This window comes from Rhizophagus irregularis, chromosome 3 (genome assembly GCF_026210795.1).
Source record: "Rhizophagus irregularis chromosome 3, complete sequence".
NCBI classification, from domain to species: Eukaryota; Fungi; Glomeromycota; class Glomeromycetes; order Glomerales; family Glomeraceae; genus Rhizophagus; species Rhizophagus irregularis.
Genome location: NC_089431.1, coordinates 2,537,174 through 2,559,733, shown reverse-complemented (window position 1 = coordinate 2,559,733; position 22,560 = coordinate 2,537,174). Strand labels below are relative to the sequence as shown.

Here is a 22,560-nt window from a genome sequence, read left to right as displayed (position 1 = left end):
ACAAAATATAATACAAAAAAAAATAATTTTATTTTTTTTTTAAAAAAAAAAAGATAAATTGATTTACGATAAGTTTGATAAATTTTTCGGTTATCAATTTAATTGAGTGGTTTATGGTTTATTATTTTTTATTAAATTTTTATTATTTGAACGAACCGAATGCATAATATTTGATACTTGAATAAATAATAATATTTTTAATTTTTTTTTTCTTTTCCGTAAAAAGTAAAAACATGTTAAACATTGTTTTTATTTTTTATGTTTATAAAACCAATTAATACATCGAAAATATATCGTAAGGTTAAACGACTACAAAATAATCCGGCAATCAATTTTTAAAATGTCCATTGTTTAATCAATGAATCCTATTTTATCTCTGGTTTTCTTTTTTCCTTTATCTTTTTTATTAAAAAAAATCGTTTTAACTCAGAGTTTTTCCCGGGTTATATAATTAAATAGTTTTAATAATTTATAGTTTATTTCTTTTCCTGTATAGATTTCTAACATTTCACAAGGGAAAAGGGAAAATAAAGAAAAAACAAATAATAATTAATTTTTATTTGATCAATTTTTTAAAAAAGGTCAATTTTCATGTGGATCCCAAAAAAAAAAAAAAGTTTGTTCATCTCGAGGCTCGAGACTTGAATCATCGACTAATCTGGACCCTATTATAAAATATAACGTTTCTTAAAAATAATTTTTATGTATAATTTAATTTAAAAAAAAAAATTGGTTTTTTTTTTTTATTCACTTTAAAAAGAATTTTGCATGAAAAAAAATATGTATGTGTGTATGTTAATTAAAATTTCGATGGGTTTTTGATCTAATTTGCTTGACTCTTTTTGGTGAATAATTGTATCCAATTATCACAAGACTTGTAATAATATCCCAATGTAACACAAGGGACAACGCGCGTGTTTATAAATTATTTTAATTTTTTATTTTTTTTAAAAAAAAAAAAAAAAGATAACATAAACAAATCTAATGTTATTCCCCTGTCGTGATTGATTTATAAATCAAATATAGAAATTTAGGCGTTTTAAATAAAAAATTAATTTTTTTTTTTAAAAGTCAAAAGTAGAAAAAAAGTAGATCATATGGACATGGCGTTTTTCTTTAACTTTCACAATATTAGATTAGAAGATGAAAAGTAATTCGTATGACGATAAAATGTAAAGATGTACAAAATGGTAAAGTGTAGATCCACAAAAGTTTTAACCACGAGTGATGGCGTGTATGTGTTGTCATTCAAATAAAATTCTTACGATGTTTTTAAATAATAATAATTTCTTAATATATTTTTTATTAAATCACAAAAAATTAACAAAAAGATAGTGATATAGATAAGACTAAATTATTAATTACCGATTAAAGTATAGCGTCAGAATTTACGCAGAAGATATCCCATATCCTGGGTAATTTTGGGTATGGGTAGTACATTATGAAATATGTAGGATATCATCATACCTCCATACCTCGCATATTTGTTGATGTTTTGTTTAAAAATAAAATAGTTTGTGAAATGTTCAAAATTATCCTACTATGTTTGTACCAAAACCTTTTACCCACTACTACAAATGTTTTTCTACTTTCGTATTACTTCCGCAGTTTCAATACAGATAAAAAAGATTTCAAAAATAAAATGAAAAAAAATTTAAAAAAGATTTCAAAAAATAAAAATAAAATAAAGAAGAAAGAAAAAAAAAAAAAAGGAAAAAAATAATAAATAAAATAAATATACACACACACATATATATATATATATAAAATTTGACCAACCAATAATATTAATAAATTATTTAATTAATTAAAATTTGAATAAACGGTACCACTTCTAATTAATTATTGTACATCCTATTTTTAACTCTGATTATGGAAAAGAAATAAGTGTTTAATTCACTAATTGTACTAATTGTACTAATTGTACTAATTGTACTAATTGTATATAGAGTTAAACTAAATTTATTCAAATCATAAACAAATACTTCATAATAGTAAATAATCGAACAAAGTTAAGAAATTATTTTTAATTTCATCAATGTTAGTTAATGTTATAATATTGAATAGAATGATCGTGGGTGTTTTTTTATAAAAAAAGGTTGAAATTTTTTTAACCTGTTTAAACTTTTGGTAAAGTTATTTGTTGTTGTTTACATATGTATAATACATATGTATAATATGTATATGTATAATATGTATAATATGTATATGTATATATACTGTATGTATATATGTATTGTAAATACATATACACATATCAGCACAACTCTTGATGACTTTCTCTACTTGGAAATATTCAAGAAATTCAAGAACTTTAATCAATTAAATCGAATCATAATTTAGTATTCCAAATCTGGAGGTTTTAATATATATATATATATATAATATATATTTTTTTTATTATGTATGCTATGTTTATTTTTTTTGTTTACTATTTATCTTTATCCGTTTAGTAACCAGCATGAGTTGTACATTCATTTTTTTTTCTTTTTTGTCTTTCGGTTCCTTCTCCAGCATCTTTTTTTCTTATTACCGTACATTGTTTTTTTTTCCTTGACTTTATTTTTCATTTATTGGGTCCTGGACCAACACTAATCCATATTTGTAGATTTGATGCCATAATATTCATAATATACTGTGACCCCAAAAGTATTACCATTTGGGTCGTGCAATTTGTCGTATATCAACTTGTTACTATCTTAGTAAAGATTTTCATTACAAAAAAAAATATTTACGTATCATATAGCTATAAAGATTTTTTTTCATGAGCTCCCCACTTAACAACACTTACAACACTTTATCCGTTTTATCTATAGTTTAAAAAAAAAAAAGGAAGATCGGAAAATCTTGAATATCTAATTTCCATTCGAAATATGTAATTTTTTTAATATATATTATTTTATTTTATATATCATATATTATATAAATAATATATATTATTTCACCTTTATATTATTATTATTATTATTATTATTATTAATTATTATTATTATTTTAATTATTATTCTCTCTTTTTAATCTTTTAAAACGTTTTAGTTTTAAATGTCTTAATTGTTTTAATGTTTGGGTGCCCTGTGCTCTTCATACCTGTTGAATTTTCTCCAATTTTTTGTGTTTCATTCGTACAAAAAAAAATAATCTCATTTTTTTCTTTTTATGATAGAATTTTTTTCAGGTTTATAATCAGGTTTTTTTTTCTCTCCGCTTTTCATTTTTAACTATACTAACTACCGTCATTCGGTTGTATTTGAATAATGTTTGAAATAAAATTTTTTTAATGTAATCTATATATTTTAAAAAAAAAAAAAGTTGCTTATCATCAATCAAATAAGAAGGTAAAATATGATGTGTAACGTGTTATTATTGCTATACATATTATAATCATTGCATATCTGGATTATCTTCACCTTTTTTAAAAAAAAATTCGATTTTTTTTTTATTTTAATTTTTATTTTTATTTTATATATATACATATATATATAAATACATTTTTTTTTTTTTTTTTTTTTATTTACTTTAAATAATAATATATAACAAAATAATGTATAATGTTTTAATTTACTTTACACAAAAAAAAAAAAAAAAAAAGCTTACTTTTTGCGTTATATAAATATCCTTTATATAAAACCTTTCAATAAACTCTTAAATTCACTTGTCACTTATATTTCTTTAAATCAAAAAAAATCAAAAAAATTTTTTATTTTTTATTTCCTCCTCTTCTTAGTAGATTTATTCTTCTTTAATTTTTTTTCTTTTCTTCGTTATTTAAAAATAATAATTTTTGATTTAGAAAAAGAAAAAAAATTAAAGAACTTGTTTAAAAAAACTTTTTTTTTTTAGAAACAAAAAAAAATAAAAAAAAATAAAATATATACAATATAATAATATATATATATATATATAAAATTATTTTTTTCTCAACAAAAAAAAAAAAAAAAAAAATTTTTTTTTTTCCTTCGTTACTGGTTAACTTCCTTTCGAAATATATTAAAAAAATTCATCTTCTCTATTTTATTTTACATCTTATCTTTTTGTTTCCGGTCTTTTTAACTTCATCGTCATTTATTAAATCGTTATCAATCATAAAAAAAAATTTTGACCTGTTTTTTATATTTCTTTTACTAAAAGAACCCCCCTCCCCCTTCAGTGTTTATTATTTTTTTTATTTTTTTTTTTTAAAAAAAAAAAATCGCCCAATAAGCTAATAATTTAGAATTGTTTATACATAATTATTTTTAGACAAAACTCTTATATATATTATTATTATTATTTTATTATTTTTTTCTTGATTTTTTTTTTTAAAAACAAAAAAAAATTTTCAAAAAAAAAAAGAATTCTCGTAAACACCTCTTTTTGCTTCCTCCTTTTCTACTTTTTTTAAAAAAATTTTCTTTCCCCTCGGTTTTAAATCATCGATTTTTTTTTGCAAACTTGTTATCTTTTTTTTTAAAAAAAAAATAAGTTTGTAAACGAATCATAACAATAAAAATTTAAAAAATCGTTAAAATAAACAACTCGTAAGTATCCTTATTTCGTTTGTTCGTTTCTTTCTTCGAGGAAAAAAAAAGATAAATAAGTAAATTATATATTAGAATATTCTTCTTTTCCTTTTCCTTAAAAGATAAATTAATATTTATATTAAACCGCGCTCTTTTACCATTACAAAAATTATTTCTTTTCTCCTTTCAAACTTTCTTTCAATGACTTTGTAATATACTTTTTTATTTGTTATTCCTTTATATTCTCATTATCATTCTCTTCCTTCCCCACTTTCCTCCTCCTCCTCCCCCCTTGTTTAAATAATAACAAAAAAGAAAAAAGTTTTAATATTCTTCTTTCTTTCTTTCTTTCTTTTTTTCGTTGTTATTCCCGATCGACATAAAATTATGTCTCCTTATCATTAATATCATTCGATCTGCATTCTTTGTTTATCTTCCATGTGTTTAATACTCCCTGATTCATATTACTTGATCCTTTTTTCTTTTCAAAATTTTTCATGATTCATTTTTAACATGATATATGCTATGTTTAATTACAAATCGATCCGTCCGATCCGTTTTATTTTTTCTTTGATTTCATAATTTTTCTTTTTTTATTCTGTTTTTTTTTAAAAAAAATCAAATTAAAATATATATAATTATACAATTTACTGATGGATCGTTTTTTTAACCTTTTTTTTTTATTTATTTAATTTATATAAACTTTAGGATTAAACTTTTAGGATTAATAAATCAATCGGATCAAAACTCGGTTCTTAAAAAAAAATCTATATGGCACAACCATCAACTTTAAACATGTCATCAGCAAATTTTGGAATACCGACACCTCCCGCGAACGATACTTCGGATTCTAAAAATCCTTTTTTTCCTAATTCAGATTCCGGTATTAAAGAAAACGAAAAGAATTTAAATATTATTAATAATTCGAAAAATTCAAAAATCATTCCTACTTCCGTTTCTTCTATACATGATATCACTTCAGAAACTTCGAATCCATCTACCCCTGAACCTTATATTCAATCTCAATCAAAATGTCGTTTTTATATAACTGATCCTTCAATTGTTCCATTACTCGTCGCTCGTATAGCTGCTGATTCTAATAATATTAAATTACCGAATTCTTTATCATCATTTCATTCAAATAATAATAATTATGGTGATTTATCAATTTCATCAACTCCTTCAGTTTGTGATTCTGTATCTTCAGTTCCTGATCTTTCAGATTCTGCGTCTTCACCGATATCTCCTCCGGATGATGAATCTTCTGATTCGACCGCCTCTTCTTCTTCAACTGACCAATCATGCTCGATCTCGTGTTTGACGTCATCAAAAAGTACGTCATCCGCATCATCATCTAGTATTGCTATTACATCATATAGTAATAGAGTCTTACAAAAGATTTCCAGCACATCATCCAAGTCTATAAAATCAAAATCGGATCGATCGATCACCAATGATGAAAAGAAGAATGAAACCGGTTTAGGAAATTCTTCCATAGTTAATGCTATAGTTGCCGCTTCCGCAGCTCCAAGAACTGTACCTATTCCAAATCGTTCTGATAGAAGAAGTAAGCGTAAAGGAATTCCTTATAAATCTCCTAGTCATGAAGATTTGTTACGAGAACCTGGATTTGTATTTAGATTTCCAATCGTATTCGATAATGCTTTACCATCAAATCGTTCTAATAATGATAATGATGATGATAAAAATAAGGAGATTATTAATAATAATAATAATAATGTTGAGTCCAATAATATGAACAAAGATTCTTCACAATCCGTTATAAAGAATAAAGATAATAACAATAGTAATAATCAACAACAACAACAACAACAACAACAACATAATCATCATCATAATAATCATCATAATCATAACAAACCACAATTGGCAAAAATAATTCATCGTCCTTTATTATTACCAGATATTGTACGTAGGTTAACTCAAGCAAGGAAAAATAAGATGAGAACCAGACCCGTGACAAGAGCCAAAAATAAAAAAGAAAATCAAGAATTGGACATGTTCAAATTAGGATATGATCAAATGATCGACTCTCAAATTAATAATTCAACAGCGATTGAAGAAGCTAAAGCAAGAAAACGTCGTGTCGCTTCAGTCGGTCGACCTTCAAAAAAATTAATTTTACCATCATCTGGTTCTCAAGTTCCCAGATCATCAAATTCTGGTGAGAATAATAAGTCCCCTCGCGGTTCTTCTATTTGTTCTACTTCATCATCATCATCATCTGCTGTTGCAGCAGCAGCTGCTGCAGCTGCTGCATATTATCGTATGCAACCATCCAAACGTCGTGATTCTATGTCCGTATCCTCATCATTATCTATTCCACCATCAGAACTAAGCGACTTTGATCTTAATTCAGATAATTTTGGTGATGATGAAGACGATCCGGATTTCGCGCCTCCGGCAAAGAAACGTAGATCGGAGGTGCAAAGAGGATCAAAAACTGTTGGAAGAAAAGAATCTAACAGTAAGGTAAAAGTTTGTGCCAGTTGTAGAACCAAGAGCACTCCTTGCTGGCGTCCAGGTTGGAGTACAGATCTTATGCTATGCAATAGTTGCGGGTTACGGTTAGTATTAATATATTATTAATTATATATTTAAATTTGTGGTATGTTCTAATTAATTTTTCTTAATTTTATAGATATAAAAAGACCAAATGTGTTTGTGTTAATCCAGAGTGTAGATATATTCCACTCAAGTCCGAATACAATGCGATGTTTAAGAAACCAAAGAATGGCGATTCACCTGATCCGAAACGGTGTTGCAAGTGTCAAACACCTCTATGAATGAACTTTAAGTTGTTGGTTGGATCAATTTTTAAAAAAGAGAAAATTTATACATATATATTCTAAAAAAAAAAACCAAAAAAAAAAAATTTATCGGCATGGGTCGGTATAATATATATTGTGGCGCACATTTTTTTTTTCGTTTTTTTTTAAAAAAAAAAAAAATTTTTTTATTTCGTGAAGAAAAAAAAAAAAGAAATTGTTTTTTTTTTTTTTTATTTTATCATTATTTATTTATTTTCCTCCTTTTAAAAAAAAAATTTTTTTTTTTTATTATATAATTATATCGATCGTATAAGTCGATAGTACCAAAAATTCGATTGATGATGCCGTATGTACTGTAAATATTTTGTATCATACGAAAAAGGAGAGTAAAATTTAAGAAAGACTTTTTTTTTTATTTTGGAGTATATATATATACACATTTTTTACTCTTCTTCCCTTGTTTATAAACACCACCACATCCCCCATTTTTCGTTTTGCAAAAAAAAAATTATTTTTTTTTTTTTTATTTTTTCGTCATATATAAAAAAAAAAACTTTTTTACACACGTTTTGTTTCGTATCTTTTTATCTCACAATTAATTGTACATTCGAAAAAAAAAAAAATTATTTTATTTATGTTTTTTTATCAACAACCACTCTATAATAAGTTTATCATGAATCATTACGAAGTAGTCTAAGTTATTATCGGGAGAATCTTATAATTTCATTTAGCAAAAAAAAAGAAAAATCCATTATTATAAAAATTAATGAAACAAAAAAATATCCTTAACGATACTTTTAACGAATACTTTTAACGAATACTTTTAACGATACTTACACGACTATCAACAAAAACGAAACGTTATATAATTAATTATAAAAAAATAATCACCACGTAAAATTCAAATTAAGCAAATTTATCATTCTCCCTCCTCTTTTTTTTTGCTAGTTAAAAAAAATGAAATTATTATAACAAGTAATTTATGTTTTATATAATTTTTTTGGTTCACTTTTTTTTTGTTTTATATTTTTTTTTCCATCTTTTTTCTTCTTATATATATATTATCCCATCATCTTTTTTTTTTCTTATATATATATTTTTTATTTTCTTTGTACTTAACTTTTTTTTTCCTATGTATTTTCCCCTTTTTTTTCATCCCTTTTTTTTTATACAATATGTATGTAAATTTATATTTTTTTGTTGGTAAAATTGGTTTTTTCGTTAAGGCATTTTTATTTATTATTATATTATTACTATTTGTGTTAATTAATTAATTCTTTTTTTTTTTTGTAAAAAAAAAAAGCTTTATTTTTCTTCATATGACGATTTTTTAAGATCGAGGAATGTTTTTAGTATGTAATATACTTCTCTACTCTGGCAATTGTTTTTTTTATTTATTTAATAATCTGAATATCCATTCATCTCTTCTTTTTTTTTAATCTGAATTCTTTTTTCTTTTTCAAAAAAATTTCTTTTCCTTTTTTTTTTAATTTTGTAATTTGTTCATATTTTTTTCTAGCATCTTTTTTTTTCAGTTTTTTTTCTTATTGGCAAAGGAAAAAAAAACTCTTTTTTTTATAACAAAGATTTAATCAATAAAATGTATATATTTATACATTTATTGTTTTTTTGAGAATTGGCAAAAAAAAAAACTCTTGACTGCAATTATATAATTTTTTTTTAAAATGTTGTAATGTAAATATTATGTAATGACGCGTTTTTTTAAGGACGCGTAAAAAAAAAATTTATTATCTAATCCATCTTTTGACAGAATAACTTATCTTGACAGAATAACTTATCTTTTTGACAAACTTATCTTTCTGACAGATTTATCTTTTGACAGATTTTATATCTTTTGACAGATTTATCTTGACTTATCTTTAACATTTTGACAAATTTATCTTGACCATCTTTGACCATCTTGACCATCTTGAACATGATTGATAAAAAAGAATTAACACGTGAAAGAAAAACATTAAAAAAAAAAGTTTTGACACGTTACACATCATTTTTAAACTTTTTGAAAAAAAAAAAAAAAAAGTTTAAAAAAAAAAAAACCCGTAGGGACGGTAAAGTTAAACAATTGTTTCTTGTTTGTTTGTTTTTTTTCTAATATACATATAAAAGATTTTTAAAAAAGATTATTTAAAAAAGATTATTTAATTTAAAAGAGTAATTAAAAAGATTATTTAATAGATTATTTAAAAGAAATTTTTTAAAGGTCCCCTAATATCATTAAAATGGGCTTAAATATCATGAAATTCAATTTTTCATTTGTCAATCTTTTTTTATAAAAAAAAAAAAAAAAAAAATTATCAAATAAAAATCAAAATAAAATCAAAATAAAATCGATTGTTAATCTTTTATAAAAAAAAAAAATTATAAAATAAACCTTAATTTATATTACGTGTAACGTAAAAAAAAAAAAAATATTCCCATTATCTAATGTAATCAATGTAATCTAACCTATTTATATATTATATGATGTGCTTTTGTATGTATATATATATATATTATATTTATATATATATATATTTTTTTATATGTGCATGTATGTAATGTATGTATGTATATATATATAATTTTTTTTTTAAACTTGTTTAAAAAAATAAACCTTTTTGGATCGTAAATAAAAAAAAAACAATGAACATTATTCATCATCTTATTATTCCGAAATAATAAAACTTCCATTATTAACTTTACATTAATATACTTCCCATTATTACTCCATTATTACTCCATGGCACGTACATTTAAACCGTACAGTAACATTTACATTTAACAAACAGATCACAAAAAAAAAAAAATTTTTAATTAAGATTTCACGAGAATGTTCTGAAAGAGTTTTTTTTTGGTTTAGTCTTTTTTTTTTTTAATGTATGCTTGACTATTTTTTTTTTTTAACACGGAAAAAAAAATAGAGAGAATAACCGGTAAGTAATTACCGAATATGAATAATAAACCGCCAAAAAAAAAAAAAAATGTATGTAACGATGTGTAACGCTCGTGAGAATCTTTGTGAAAAGTAGTATAAAAGTAGTATCACAAGAACAAAAAAAAAAACAAACCAAAAAATCAACAAAAAAAAACAAAAAAAAAAAACAAAAAAAACAATGACCAATTTTTTCCGATTTTTCCGATTTGAAAAAAAAAGGACCGTATTTATCACGGAAAAACGGAAAAACCTGGTAAATATCAGTAAATAAATTTTTAAAAACGTTTTTTTTTTTTATAATTTAACTTTAAAATTTATTTATTTATTTTTATATATACATATTATACATATATATATATATATATATTTTTTTTGTAATATAAATTTGGATTAATTAAAAAAAAAAATTTTTTTTTTATGTATGTATGTATATATTATAATTTATGTATGAATTTAAATTGAATTTAATTTATTTCAATAAATTAAAATAATAATAATAAAAAAAACCTGATATATATTATATATATATATATATTGTTAATTACAGTTTTAATAATATCAATATATGTATATATATAAATATACATACGGTACTGTATTAATGTGTGTGTTGCGTAAATTCGCGCCTCAGGTGTTCTCAGGTGACATTTGCATTAGATATTTAAAAATAATCACATAAAATATTATAAAATATGAATCGTATTATAAAAGTATTATAAAAAACTTTAAATTTTTAAGTATGACGTAACGTAATTTTTTTTTCGTTCAATCATAATTTACATAAAATATCATCAAATTATTTAAATTATTCACGAGGTGATTTGAAGTTTACTTATGATTTTACCCGAATTTATTATGATATTTCACTCATTTCACATATTTCACACATTGAAGGGATAGCATTTAAATCACAGAGATATCTTGAGTTTATCAATCATCTGACGCAAATCATCTGAAGTACAACATATACCACCAAAGTGGAAACGCAAGCATCAGCTGATTCAAACTTTCATAATTTTCATTATAACCATTCTTTTCATCTTCAAAGCTACTTCAAGAACGATAGATATTTTAAAATATATATTTAGTTAAAGTCGGGTTATGTCATGTTAAGCCATGTTAAGCCATGTTAAGCGGTCTGTCCACGTTGATATTTTGGCGATACGTGATTTTATTTCATAAAGTTCAATAATAGTTCAATGATTTTTCAGCAAGTCCCGTAAAACAACAAACTATCCAAAAGTGTTTTGTTAATACAGTTAAAACTCGATATAACCTTATATCAAAATTTATAAGTTTTATATACCGATTTTTTATATGTTTATTTTATAAAGATAAACCCTTAAAAAATCGCTTTATCCGTTTTACCATGAAAATTCGTTATATCGTATAGTCGTTATACTGTATTAAAAGAATATTACAAGTATTAAAGTATTAATAAAAAATTTTTGAGATAACAAAAGGGTTTTTATAATAATAAAAAAAAGAACGATGAAAAGAAGAAGAAGAAGAAGAAGAAAAAAAATGATATTTTAATAAATTTTTTAATATTTAATACGTTTTTATTCATTTTTAACTTTTTATACGTTTTTAGTTTTTATTCGCTTTTTTATTCTTTTCCGTTTTGTTATTCCACGGGAAATCGGAAAGTCGGGAAATCGGGAAATCGGATAAATAATTTCCTTTTTAATTTCCTTATTTGCTTTAGATTCATCGCAGTTTTATAGTTCATTGTTGTAAACCTTTATGGCAATGTAAAAAAAGTCACCCGAAATTTTATTTGGAAATGAAAATGATTTTTTTTTTTTCATATTTACTATCTTTTATAAATATTCCCATTTTTTTAAATCAAATCTAAAAGAATTTTGATCAACAAATCAAAACTTTAGAAATACTCATTTGATATACCTTATTTCAGATTCTCTTTTCTTCTCTTTTCTTTTTTCTTTTTTTCATTTCATTTTTTTTTAAAAAAAAACGAAAAAAAAAACGATTATAGTTTAATGGAATTTAAAAATATAACGAATATGAAATGTTTATCTTCAACTCTATTTATGCATACTTAATGATTCACGTTTGTGGATTCTCCTCACGTTTTACATATTTACATAATAAATTTCAACCGCCAACAAGCATAAAAAGTATTACAAGTATTACATTAAATTATAAGTATTGCGATTAACATACATTTGTGATATCATAATGCGTATCATATTATACCAAACCAGAAACTAAATAGCAAAAATAGATAATTGCATAAGTCCGATGAGCAAGCACTATTGGCGCAATTTAAATCAACTTTTAAGAAATAACCGAATTTTGGTTTCATTTTTTTTTATGCATAAATTTTTTTTTTGTTTGATTTTCATTTATAAGGGAAAAAGTACAAATGAAAAAAAAATGATTAAATTGCTTATTAAATATTACAACTTTTTTTTTTTTACTAAGGGGTAAATGATAAGGGAACACACGGAAAACTCTTTACGAATAATATGATAAAAACTGATTATTGGCTAATATACAGAGGAACACGTGAATCGATTAATATACCTTGAATCGGAATAAAATTTATTTAACGAATTCACGATTACTTGATTACTTGAGAATGTAATAAATGTTTGATTTGCTTACACAATATTAGTTAGTCTCATTCATAATCTTTTATACTTTAAATATTATAATGATTTAATTGGCTGAAAAGATTATGTTCGATCGACTTTGTAACATAAGAAAAACGTAATTAGAGTGCAATGCTTAGCAACTAATCTTTCCATATTTGTGATTACAAATTAATAGGCCATAATTGTACAAGATTGTTCTACAAAGAGTATATTTTTTTCGGTTGTAAACTAAAGAAGGAAATTTATTATCAATAAGCCATGTCATTAATACCGAAAGGTCTATATAACACAAAAAATTAAACGCCAGATTAGATTTTTCTCATGGAACACAAAGTATATATAAATGTTAATCATATTACTTTTCTAAAACTTTCTTTCCCTCGAAAGAAATTTTTTTTTTTTCACTTTTTAAAAATAACTTAAATATAAACTTTTTTATTATTATTTTAAAATAAATAATAATGCGTGACAGGGTTGCAAAAGCAGTTGAAACTTATATTGATAACCATCGGGATAAATTAAAAGACCATGTTGAAAGAAACTTGGAAAAACTTAAAGAAATAATAGTAGAAAAACTTCCTGATAAGATTATGGATTTTATTAAAAATAAAGTTGACGATGGAGATGATGAAAATGATACAATTCTTGAAAATGTACTTAAAGTAGTAACTTCCTTAACTGATAAATTATCGGATGATTTTAAGGAAGATATTCGTGAAGATACAAGAAGACATATAGATGAAGTAACAATTGATTCACCTGATAAAATTACTGATATTATTGTTACTGAATCAAAAAAAGCTGTATGGGATTTCGCTAATGATGATGATGATGATGATGATGATGATATTAAAAATTTTTTCAAAAACTTTGATTTTGGATTTTTGAAAGAAGGTAAAGAAGGTATTATTAGACAAATTATAGAACTTATTCAACCTCCCGTACATAATTCAGGAGAAGAAATTAATAAAGAAGTTAGTGAAAAAGTACCTCAACATGTTAAAGGAAATATGATTGGTACAGTAGGAAAATCTATTTTTGATAAAAATAAAAAAAATGATGATGTTCAATCTCGTGGAATATTTTCAAAAAGTAGTAAAAGTAGCGATACTGGTGAAGAAGAAGGTGGAAAGAAACTTTCAAAGATATTAAAAATTTTTGGAGAAGGAAAGGATGAAGGAAATTTTATTGATAGACTTTTCGCTAAATTACCAGCTAGAATTTCGAAATTTATTAGACCTTTTATAGATCAATTCGAAGAATCTTTATTAAAAAATATTGAAGAAGAATTAAGAAATAATATTTTTAGAGATGATAAATTTAAGAATGATGTTAAAGGTTTATTACTTAAATTTGGTGGTGACTCTGATGGGGATGGTAAAAATTTCTTTACTGAAGCTGCTGATGCCGTAAGTTCTCTTTTCAAAAAGAAATGAAAATGAGACTTTTTTTTTTTGAGTATGAAAATTATGATTCCATTTCTTTTTTTTTTTTTTTTCCTACATATAAAAATACATGTAAAAATTATATTTTTTATTATTATAAATAAAGTGATACCTTTTTTTTTTTGTATTTGGTTAAAATATCATTATTTAAAATGTGACATCTTTTTATAAGAACTTATGTATATACTAAATTCATTTTAGCGTTGTATTTTAATTTGACTCGACTCAGATTAAAATTGATAAATCAAACCAATTTATTTATTATTCAATGATTTACCGTTAATATTTTAATGTGACTCACCCCAAGATTAAAATTGATAAATCAAACCAATTTATTATTTAATGATATAAAAAAAAAACTATTTAATATTTTGTATATTGATTTCCTTGATGCCTTATTAATGTTATCTGAACTTCAAAATTTATAAATAGTAAATGCTACCCATTTTAGCAAGTCGTGAAATCACGTGGAACATCCAAATATTTATACGATTTATACGTATTTCTAATATTTAACACACTAAAATACTACTACAATTTAACACACTAAGTACTACTACAATTTAACACGCCACAATAATTCATATAAAACAAACAAATAAATCCTTAATTGAACCCTTTTTACAGTAAATTTACAGAGAAGACATTTAGTGCTTTCTTTAATGATACTAGAAAATATGCTTTCAATTTTTTTTTTGAATCTGCAAGTCCTTTCTTTATATCATCTTTAGCAGCTGGTTTTTACTAATTGATATTTTCTAGGCGTGTCATATAACCAACTTGCCATGTCAAAGTCCTCCTAAACAATCATGACACGTGGTTTCTCTAATATTTTTAAGTTCATGAATGGATTAATAAGTGGATTATGAGTTATGAGTGGATTATGAGAACTCTAAAAAAAAAAATTATATATATATATATATATATATCATAGAAATGCCAGATCGTCGTGCAGGACATAAAGTTCGTAGAACATTACCAGAGTTGTAAGTTTAAAATTTTATTATTGTCTTTTTTAATTTTACTATAAAATTAATAATCTTTTTTTGCTCCAGGCTAATTAGACTTTCGGATTTTTATTAATAATAATTAATTATTACTACTGTATGTCCCGTATCAAATTTTTGATGATAAAGCGCATCGCGTCAGTCCCATTTATATATCTTATGCCGATCATCTCCTCTAGGTTTATTTTACTACGCTAACGAGTATGTCATGAATTGTCATCTCCTCCAGTTATCAGGCTTCATTAAGATCACGTTGGAATTGGCTGTCTGATTCGTCACTGACCACGTGATTGTTGAGGTAACTTCCCATAAGTATAAAAAAAAAAAAAGGTATACTCTCTTAGTGCACCCCCACTTGGACCATGGTAAAAAAATAGTAGACGGTGCACTTAGAGAGGGTGTGCATTAATAGAGAGTAAAATATTAAGAGCTCTTATAAGTTGGGACCAGGCCCACCCACCGTGCACTTATAGGTGCACTTATAGAGGTGTCACTTATTCGTTCATGTCTATTAACATATTTTGAAACAAAATAAAGTTAAAATCAAAAAACCGAATAACCCTCATAATAGTGCAAAAGAGGGACTACCTCTAAGTGGATGTTCACCAATGGCTATAGTTATTCAGAGAAACGGTGTTAACAATAGATGGAAAAACAATAAGCAACACTACATGGTAAGTTATTTTTTTTTAAAAAAAAAGAAATATAAAATGAAACTTTTTTTAATCTCTGATTTTTATTTTATTAGAACCCCAATACCCCCTAACCTTCTATCGCTTAAAAATTAAATAACAAACCATTATTTTTTTTAAACAATTGAAAGGTGTCAGTTAGTGAAAAAATTCGAAGCTATACTGATAATTTTTGTTGTGGGTATGTGAAACAAATAGCAAGACAAACGAGAAATATATCAAATTATTATAGAAACTTGAAAATTATAAGGATTTTTTTGTTATATTAGATATATTTGTACTTATTAACATTTTCAAAAGTACAATCAATGTGTTGTGCATATTATAAAAACTGACAGATGGTTGTAGTATAAGAAAACATGAAAGTTATAAATTCCTGTATATACTAGCGCTACTAAAATTTGTAATGATAAATTATCATATCCTTGTATAAACACAGTCAATAAACAAAATATTTATGCTCGAAATTTTGTTCTCTCAAATTTCATATATTTAAATTAAATTTATTAGTATATGCATCTAAAAGAGATTTAAAGTATTTATTGAATTCAACATAATTATTAAACATTTATTGTGAATTGCGCAATGAAAATACTTTTCACTTTTGATTATTTATTGTGTCGGTAAGAATTTATAAGGATTCATAATTCCATTAGGATCAATACTTTGTTTAATTTGTTTCATGATCGAAATCATTGAAGAAGATTTTGAGTATTTCAAATAATTTGCTTTCATAAGTCCAAGACCATGTTCTATGTAAAGGAGTTTATTAATATTAATACGTGTTATTAACAGAAATTATATAAATTAATAAATTACCTGCTGAAATAGATCCATTATGTTGTTCTATCACAAAAAAAAAAATTTATATCAAAATATTTCGCGAATGTACGATAAAATTCTTACGACATACCTGTCCATTCGTATATAAAAGGTTCAATTAAATTAGTAACTTTAGGATCATAAGATTTAGCTACTATGTTTAAATGTAGGTTTCCTAAAATAGTAAAAAAATTACGTTTATTTATTATAATTCAAAAAAATTCTTCGCTTAAAAAAAATCTTACCATCGCCGACATGTCCATAAGCTATTACATTGCTAACCAAATTATCCTCACCAAATACACCAGCGGATTGTAGTCTATTTCTCATATCTTCAGCCATTTGATAAAATACGGATAATGGAATACTAATATCATATTTATAAACAGCCCCAGCTTTACTACACGCTTCTGGTATACCTTCACGTAACGACCATAAAGTTGACATTTGTGTCTCATCTTGTGCTACAACACCATCTTTAACTATTTCATTTGCTAAGAGTTCTTCTAGAAAATTTTGCAATTTATCATCATCATGGTATTTGTTTGATCCACTTATTTCGACTAATACATAAAATGGATAATTATCTTCTAGCGGAAATTTCGTTCCTTGGATATTATGTGCTTTTGACAATTTCAAGGTATCAGAATCCCAGAATTCAAACGCTAATATTAAAAAAATGGAACACAAAATAATTATTTAGGCTATAAGAACGAAAGTCGTCTTATGATTGAGATTTCACCTGACAGGATTTCTGATAGTTTATTTTTTGATGTAACTAATGCTTTTTGAACATTTTGGAATGTGCTCACACCAAGAACAGCGACATTAACTGCCTAAATTACATCCAAATTAGAAATTAATAAATTTATAATAAAAGTATGTAACTAATATGTTTAATGTCAATTTACTTTGGGCTTTGGTGGTGTCAATATAGAAACACCTGTAATGACTCCGAGTGTTCCTTCACTTCCAATAAACAGTTGTTTTATATCATAACCTAAACAAATAAAATCAATTTGAATAAGGAATATTAAGAAAATTTACTTTTAAGAACTAACCTGTATTATCTTTACGAAGTGTGGATAAATTATCCAAAATAGTTCCATCTGGCAATACCGCTTCCAGGCCCAAAACAGTACCGTGAAGGGATCCATATCTTAATAATCTTAAACCGCCAGCATTTGTTGCTACATTTCCACCAATATGACAACTGAGGAAAGATGAGAACATTGTAAAATATGTCTTTAAAAAAAACAATGTCTTAAAATTTACCTGCCCTTTGCACCTAAATCTAGTGGCATCATATAACCTTGTTCTTGTTCAGCTAAATAATTATCAAGAACTTCCAGAATACACCCGGCATCACAAGTGAGAATGCCTATAAAAATGAATCCTTAGCATATAAATTCTACTGTTAATAAGTTAAAATGATTTATTTATCCTCACCCGAAACTGGGTCAAAACTTCTAATTTGATTCATATTATTAGTGCTTATAACAATTTCGTCAAAAACTGGTACCCCACCACCTGCAACATACAAATATTAAATTAAATGTTCAACTTAAACACGTAGCATAATTCCTCTACTTACCAACAAGTCCCGTGTTACCACCTTGCGGTACAACAGGCAGTTTATTCTCATTACAATATTTGAGTATTTGAGAAATCTGACGTGTAGTTTTAGGTCTTGCTACTAAACGTGACTTTCCCCGATATTTTTTCATCCAATCAACATTATAAGGCATTAATTCTTCTTCATTGTCAATGATTAAACCATTTGCAGGTAAAATTGAAGCGAAAAATTTGATGTCGTCTTGGGTAAGCTAATAAATTTTAAAAATTCAATTTGCTTGTCAATTTAATATTATGAGAAATAACAAATATATCCACCTCCTTGAAATTAGGATTTCTATGTAAATATGTATATTTATCAGCTGTAAACTCGACTTTTTTTGTTGGAGCATGTTTTTTGGCTGGAATTTCAGCACCTGAAGTACTACTCTCTATAGAAGTAGCAAACTTACGGTTTGTTGGTACAATAAATTGAATACTGTTTCTGTTAACGTTTCTTACGACAAAATTCTTAAGGTAATTACTTCGAGTTAACACAATTTTTCCGAAAAATTGTCGAGAAATTAAATTTGGGGTATAAACCATTCTGAAAAATTTAACCAAAAAATCTGATGATCAAGATTAAAGATGTACATGCTTTACTTTTAAGACACGTTTAATTGAATGATATGCAGCATAGCCTTAAGCGATTAAAAATAATTATCATTTTTAATTTTATCCATGTCGTCATAATTTACAGCGGTAGTAAAAGAAATTGATAATCTATGGCTTTTAAAATGACATATATCGCGTTTTCGTTATCCGATTGGAAGATCCTTACAGTGTCCGGTCTGATGATCCAATTTATACGTTTAGAACCACAAGACCACAATCCACTAATTTTCCGCCAAATTTAGATCATAGTAATGCTAATCACAAAATATCTTTCTTTCCCAACTTGCCTTGATCTATTATAAATTCTATTTACAAGCAATTGCTTATCATATTCTACGTATTCTAACAGCTATTTCTTCGTCATTTAAACAATGTCCGCTGCTACTGTCGTAAACCATCCTCGATCTCAACTTTTTACTTGTTTGGCTTGTCAAGTTGTGTTCACTACTGCTGAGTCTCAAAGAGTTCATTATGGAACTGACTGGCATCGTTACAACTTGAAAAGAAAAGTTGCGGAATTACCACCTGTTACCTCTGAAGTATTTAATCAGAAGGTTTTAGGTACTAATACTTCAATGTTTGTTAACATTCGTTTAGATCGTTTGTTATTGAAAGAAGCTAACTAGAAATTTCTGTTTAGCTCAACAAGCGCAAAGTAACGATGCCGAGAGAAAGGCTAGTTTCTCTGCAGAATGCACTGCTTGCAAGTAAGAACCTTTCTAATTTGGATAATAATTTTTCTTGTTCAAATTAATTCATGTTATTTCCTTCTTTTCAAAAAATCATAGTAAAATTTATTATTCTGAGAATGCTTATGCAAATCATTTACAATCTAATAAACATAAAGCTGCTGATGCAAAAGCATCCTTTGAAGGTAATCCATTGATCACCTAACTAAAAAATGATTATTTTGTTTTATAATTGTTATTATTTTTTATAGGAACAACTCACACGAAAAAAAATGTAATTAGTACCAGGATAACTCCACAAATACCGAATGAGGTAAAATATTTGTTTTAGTGATAATTTATTTATACTTAATTTATATTTTTTTTCAATCTTTTATAGAATGAACTTATTGACAAAAAAATTGAAGTAGCAATAGCACTAGATGAGTCTGATTGCCTATTTTGTACACAAAAATTTGAATCTTTTGATGAAAATATGCGACATATGACAAAAATTCATAGTTTTTTCATACCGGAAATAGAGTATTTGATTGATTCTCATGGATTAATTAAATATTTGGGTGAAAAAATTTCTATTGGAAATGTTTGTTTATATTGTTCAAAGGGAACGAAAAGCCTTGAATCTGTTAGAAGGCATATGGTTTGATTTTACATTTATTTTATAATTAATTTAGTATTAAAGAATATTATACGCTAAAATAGGATTTACTTTTAGGTAGATAAAGGTCACTGTAAAATAGCTTATGAAACTGAAGAAGATATTATGGAATTTGACGAATTTTATGATTTTACTTCCAGTTATCCTGATGCAGATAACGATGATAATTGGGTGTTTGTTAGTGATGATGAAGCCGAAAATGATGATGAAAATGATGATGAACTTCCTAAAATGTAAATATTTTTACTCGAAATGTAATTTAAGAAATTTTATTCAAAGTCAATATTTTCTTTTATTAGTATGATATATGAAGAAGATATGGAACTGGTATTGCCATCTGGTAAAAGACTTGGTCATCGACTTTTACGTAGATATTATAGACAAAACTTGCGCCCTATTGAGGTAATTCTTTTTTTAAAAAAATTTTCGCGTTTTTTATAACAATCTCTTAAAAAATTCGTCCTAATTTATAGGAACGAGATTCGATTATAAATCGGTTTATTACAGAATACGGCGATAATTCTAAGTATAGACAATCTGGAGGAATATTAATCACTAATGATCATATGTATAAACATTATCGACCTCATTTCATCGCTTCACGTGAGAAAAGGCACCAACAAAATTATGATACACGTATTGGTATTAAAGCCAATAAATTACAACGTCACTTTAGAGCACAAATCATGTAACGATTACAAAAAAAGTTTCGATGTAATTTATTAAGGGAATTAATATCATAATTAATTAATATAAAGTATTTTGTATAAAAGATAATGTTCCATATACATAATAACGAATTCTGTAAACAATCCTGTAATCCAAATTTAATTTTCTAGATTAAATATTTTCTAGATTAAAGCAGGAATAAATAATTAATCTTTTTTGCATAGTAATCCACGTAAATATGTTGAACTAAGCTTGAGATTTTTTAGATCATCTTTAGAAAGAGATGGATTTGAAGAAGAAATAACTTCAATTATCGATATATGGAGAGGTTGAAATCCTTTTTTTACACGTTCATCGTTAACTGTAAAAAAAAAGAAAACATGAATGAATGTTCTTTTTTAATAATTTATTAAATCAAAAATTCCTACTAGAATTAGCACCGCTATTCGTTTCTTGGGAAACAACTATGGCTTGAATTTCAGCATCTATTATAGTTGGACCATATGCATCATAAATCGGAACCACCTAAATAATAATAAGAATGGTTATAAAAAATTTGTTAAATAATAATTTATTTAGGGAACAAACCTCATAATTCAAACCTCGACGAATTGTTTCTAAGAATTGTCGAACTCCTGTAATACGCGTATCAATTGACTCTAATTGTTCCTTAAATTTTTTATTTCTGAGCATAATATCATCTAAGTTGAAAACAAAAGGAAAATTAAACATAACACGTAGATTTATGGAATAAATTTATTAACTTACCAGTAACACCACAAATTAACCTTTTTCCAGTTATCCAAGCTGTCATTGTTAAAAGGATTTTATGTCCGGCATGTAAATGATCGAATGTTCCGCCAACAGCAACATGATCAAATGTTTTTGGATTGCTAAGCGGCAAAGAAATCTCGTTAGAAGCGATCGGTTCAATTGAAGGTGGTTGCATTTTTAACTCGAGAATATATATTGGTAATTCCGATAATGAAAATTTTTTACGAGTTTCATTGAATAGTTGTAAACGCTCCTTTTCTATTAGGATAAATCATCAATTTAAATTAATCATACGAGAAATTTTGTTCGTTTTTAAAAAAATATTATACCATTTATAGTTCCAAATAAAACATCAAATTGCCTATCATTTGACAATTCAACTTGATATCCACACCAATTCTCAAATATAACGTCAATATTAAAAAATGGTTTGTCAGTTTCAAAAGCCGTTTTTGTTCCTGAAACGTATAATGTACTTAATAAGTTTTGAACTTGAGTCCAACCAGCTAAGGGATCATTTATGTAATAATCTAATTCAGGACAAGATACTAATATTGTTAATAAATTTGTAGCTTGAACAACTGATGAATTGATCAATTCTTTATGATAATCTGTTATAGAGGAAAGAGTAGGTAATGAAATGTGAAGTAATGCAGAATGGTTTGTTGACGACATTGATAACATGTAAAAAAGATAACAGGATCTTCGTGAAATGGGCTTATTAAATA

General features: G+C 25.4%; 5 protein-coding genes across 5 annotated transcripts; 3 read left to right on the top strand and 2 right to left on the bottom strand.

The window, feature by feature from the left end:
- Positions 1-5,189: 5,189 nt before the first annotated feature.
- Positions 5,190-7,306, top strand: OCT59_020622 (uncharacterized protein; the record flags this gene model as incomplete). Its single annotated transcript, XM_025317664.2, has 2 exons — positions 5,190-7,087; positions 7,162-7,306. The coding sequence occupies exons 1-2, from the start codon at positions 5,271-5,273 to the stop codon at positions 7,304-7,306; spliced, it is 1,962 nt and encodes a 653-aa protein (XP_025177908.2). The 5' UTR covers positions 5,190-5,270.
- Positions 7,307-13,197: 5,891 nt separating this feature from the next.
- OCT59_020621 (uncharacterized protein) lies at positions 13,198-14,426 on the top strand. Its single transcript, XM_025317665.2, has one exon. The coding sequence runs from the start codon at positions 13,309-13,311 to the stop codon at positions 14,281-14,283; it is 975 nt and encodes a 324-aa protein (XP_025177909.1). The 5' UTR covers positions 13,198-13,308; the 3' UTR covers positions 14,284-14,426.
- A 2,035-nt stretch (positions 14,427-16,461) lies between these two features.
- OCT59_020620 (uncharacterized protein) lies at positions 16,462-18,973 on the bottom strand (the record flags this gene model as incomplete). Its single annotated transcript, XM_025317666.2, has 11 exons — positions 16,462-16,743; positions 16,811-16,837; positions 16,905-16,988; positions 17,059-17,478; positions 17,556-17,649; positions 17,725-17,813; positions 17,875-18,026; positions 18,089-18,194; positions 18,263-18,343; positions 18,408-18,639; positions 18,707-18,973. The coding sequence occupies 11 exons, from the start codon at positions 18,971-18,973 to the stop codon at positions 16,604-16,606; spliced, it is 1,692 nt and encodes a 563-aa protein (XP_025177910.1). The 3' UTR covers positions 16,462-16,603.
- A 309-nt stretch (positions 18,974-19,282) lies between these two features.
- On the top strand, positions 19,283-21,285 carry OCT59_020619 (uncharacterized protein). Its single transcript, XM_025329150.2, has 8 exons — positions 19,283-19,603; positions 19,683-19,749; positions 19,831-19,916; positions 19,983-20,044; positions 20,111-20,371; positions 20,447-20,622; positions 20,689-20,791; positions 20,863-21,285. Exons 1-8 carry the CDS (start codon positions 19,414-19,416, stop codon positions 21,079-21,081), a joined length of 1,164 nt encoding a protein of 387 aa, XP_025177911.1. The 5' UTR covers positions 19,283-19,413; the 3' UTR covers positions 21,082-21,285.
- Positions 21,080-22,514, bottom strand: OCT59_020618 (uncharacterized protein). Its single transcript, XM_025317667.2, has 5 exons — positions 22,162-22,514; positions 21,827-22,090; positions 21,647-21,759; positions 21,487-21,583; positions 21,080-21,419 (listed from the first exon to the last, which is right to left on the bottom strand). The coding sequence occupies exons 1-5, from the start codon at positions 22,505-22,507 to the stop codon at positions 21,265-21,267; spliced, it is 975 nt and encodes a 324-aa protein (XP_025177912.2). The 5' UTR covers positions 22,508-22,514; the 3' UTR covers positions 21,080-21,264.
- Between the last annotated feature and the right edge of the window lie 46 nt (positions 22,515-22,560).

Bases quoted from the DNA above. Each gene is read 5' to 3' on its own strand.
- OCT59_020621 (XM_025317665.2), top strand. From the start codon at position 13,309: ATGCGTGACAGGGTTGCAAAAGCAGTTGAAACTTATATTGATAACCAT.
- OCT59_020619 (XM_025329150.2), top strand. From the start codon at position 19,414: ATGTCCGCTGCTACTGTCGTAAACCATCCTCGATCTCAACTTTTTACT. The intron at 19,604-19,682 runs GTACTAATACTT...ATTTCTGTTTAG, and splicing joins ATTTAATCAGAAGGTTTTAG to CTCAACAAGCGCAAAGTAAC. The intron at 19,750-19,830 runs GTAAGAACCTTT...AAAAAATCATAG, and splicing joins GCAGAATGCACTGCTTGCAA to TAAAATTTATTATTCTGAGA.
- OCT59_020618 (XM_025317667.2), bottom strand. From the start codon at position 22,507: ATGTCGTCAACAAACCATTCTGCATTACTTCACATTTCATTACCTACT. The intron at 22,091-22,161 runs GTATAATATTTT...TTATCCTAATAG, and splicing joins TTTATTTGGAACTATAAATG to AAAAGGAGCGTTTACAACTA. The intron at 21,420-21,486 runs GTAGGAATTTTT...TTTTTTTTACAG, and splicing joins GAATAGCGGTGCTAATTCTA to TTAACGATGAACGTGTAAAA.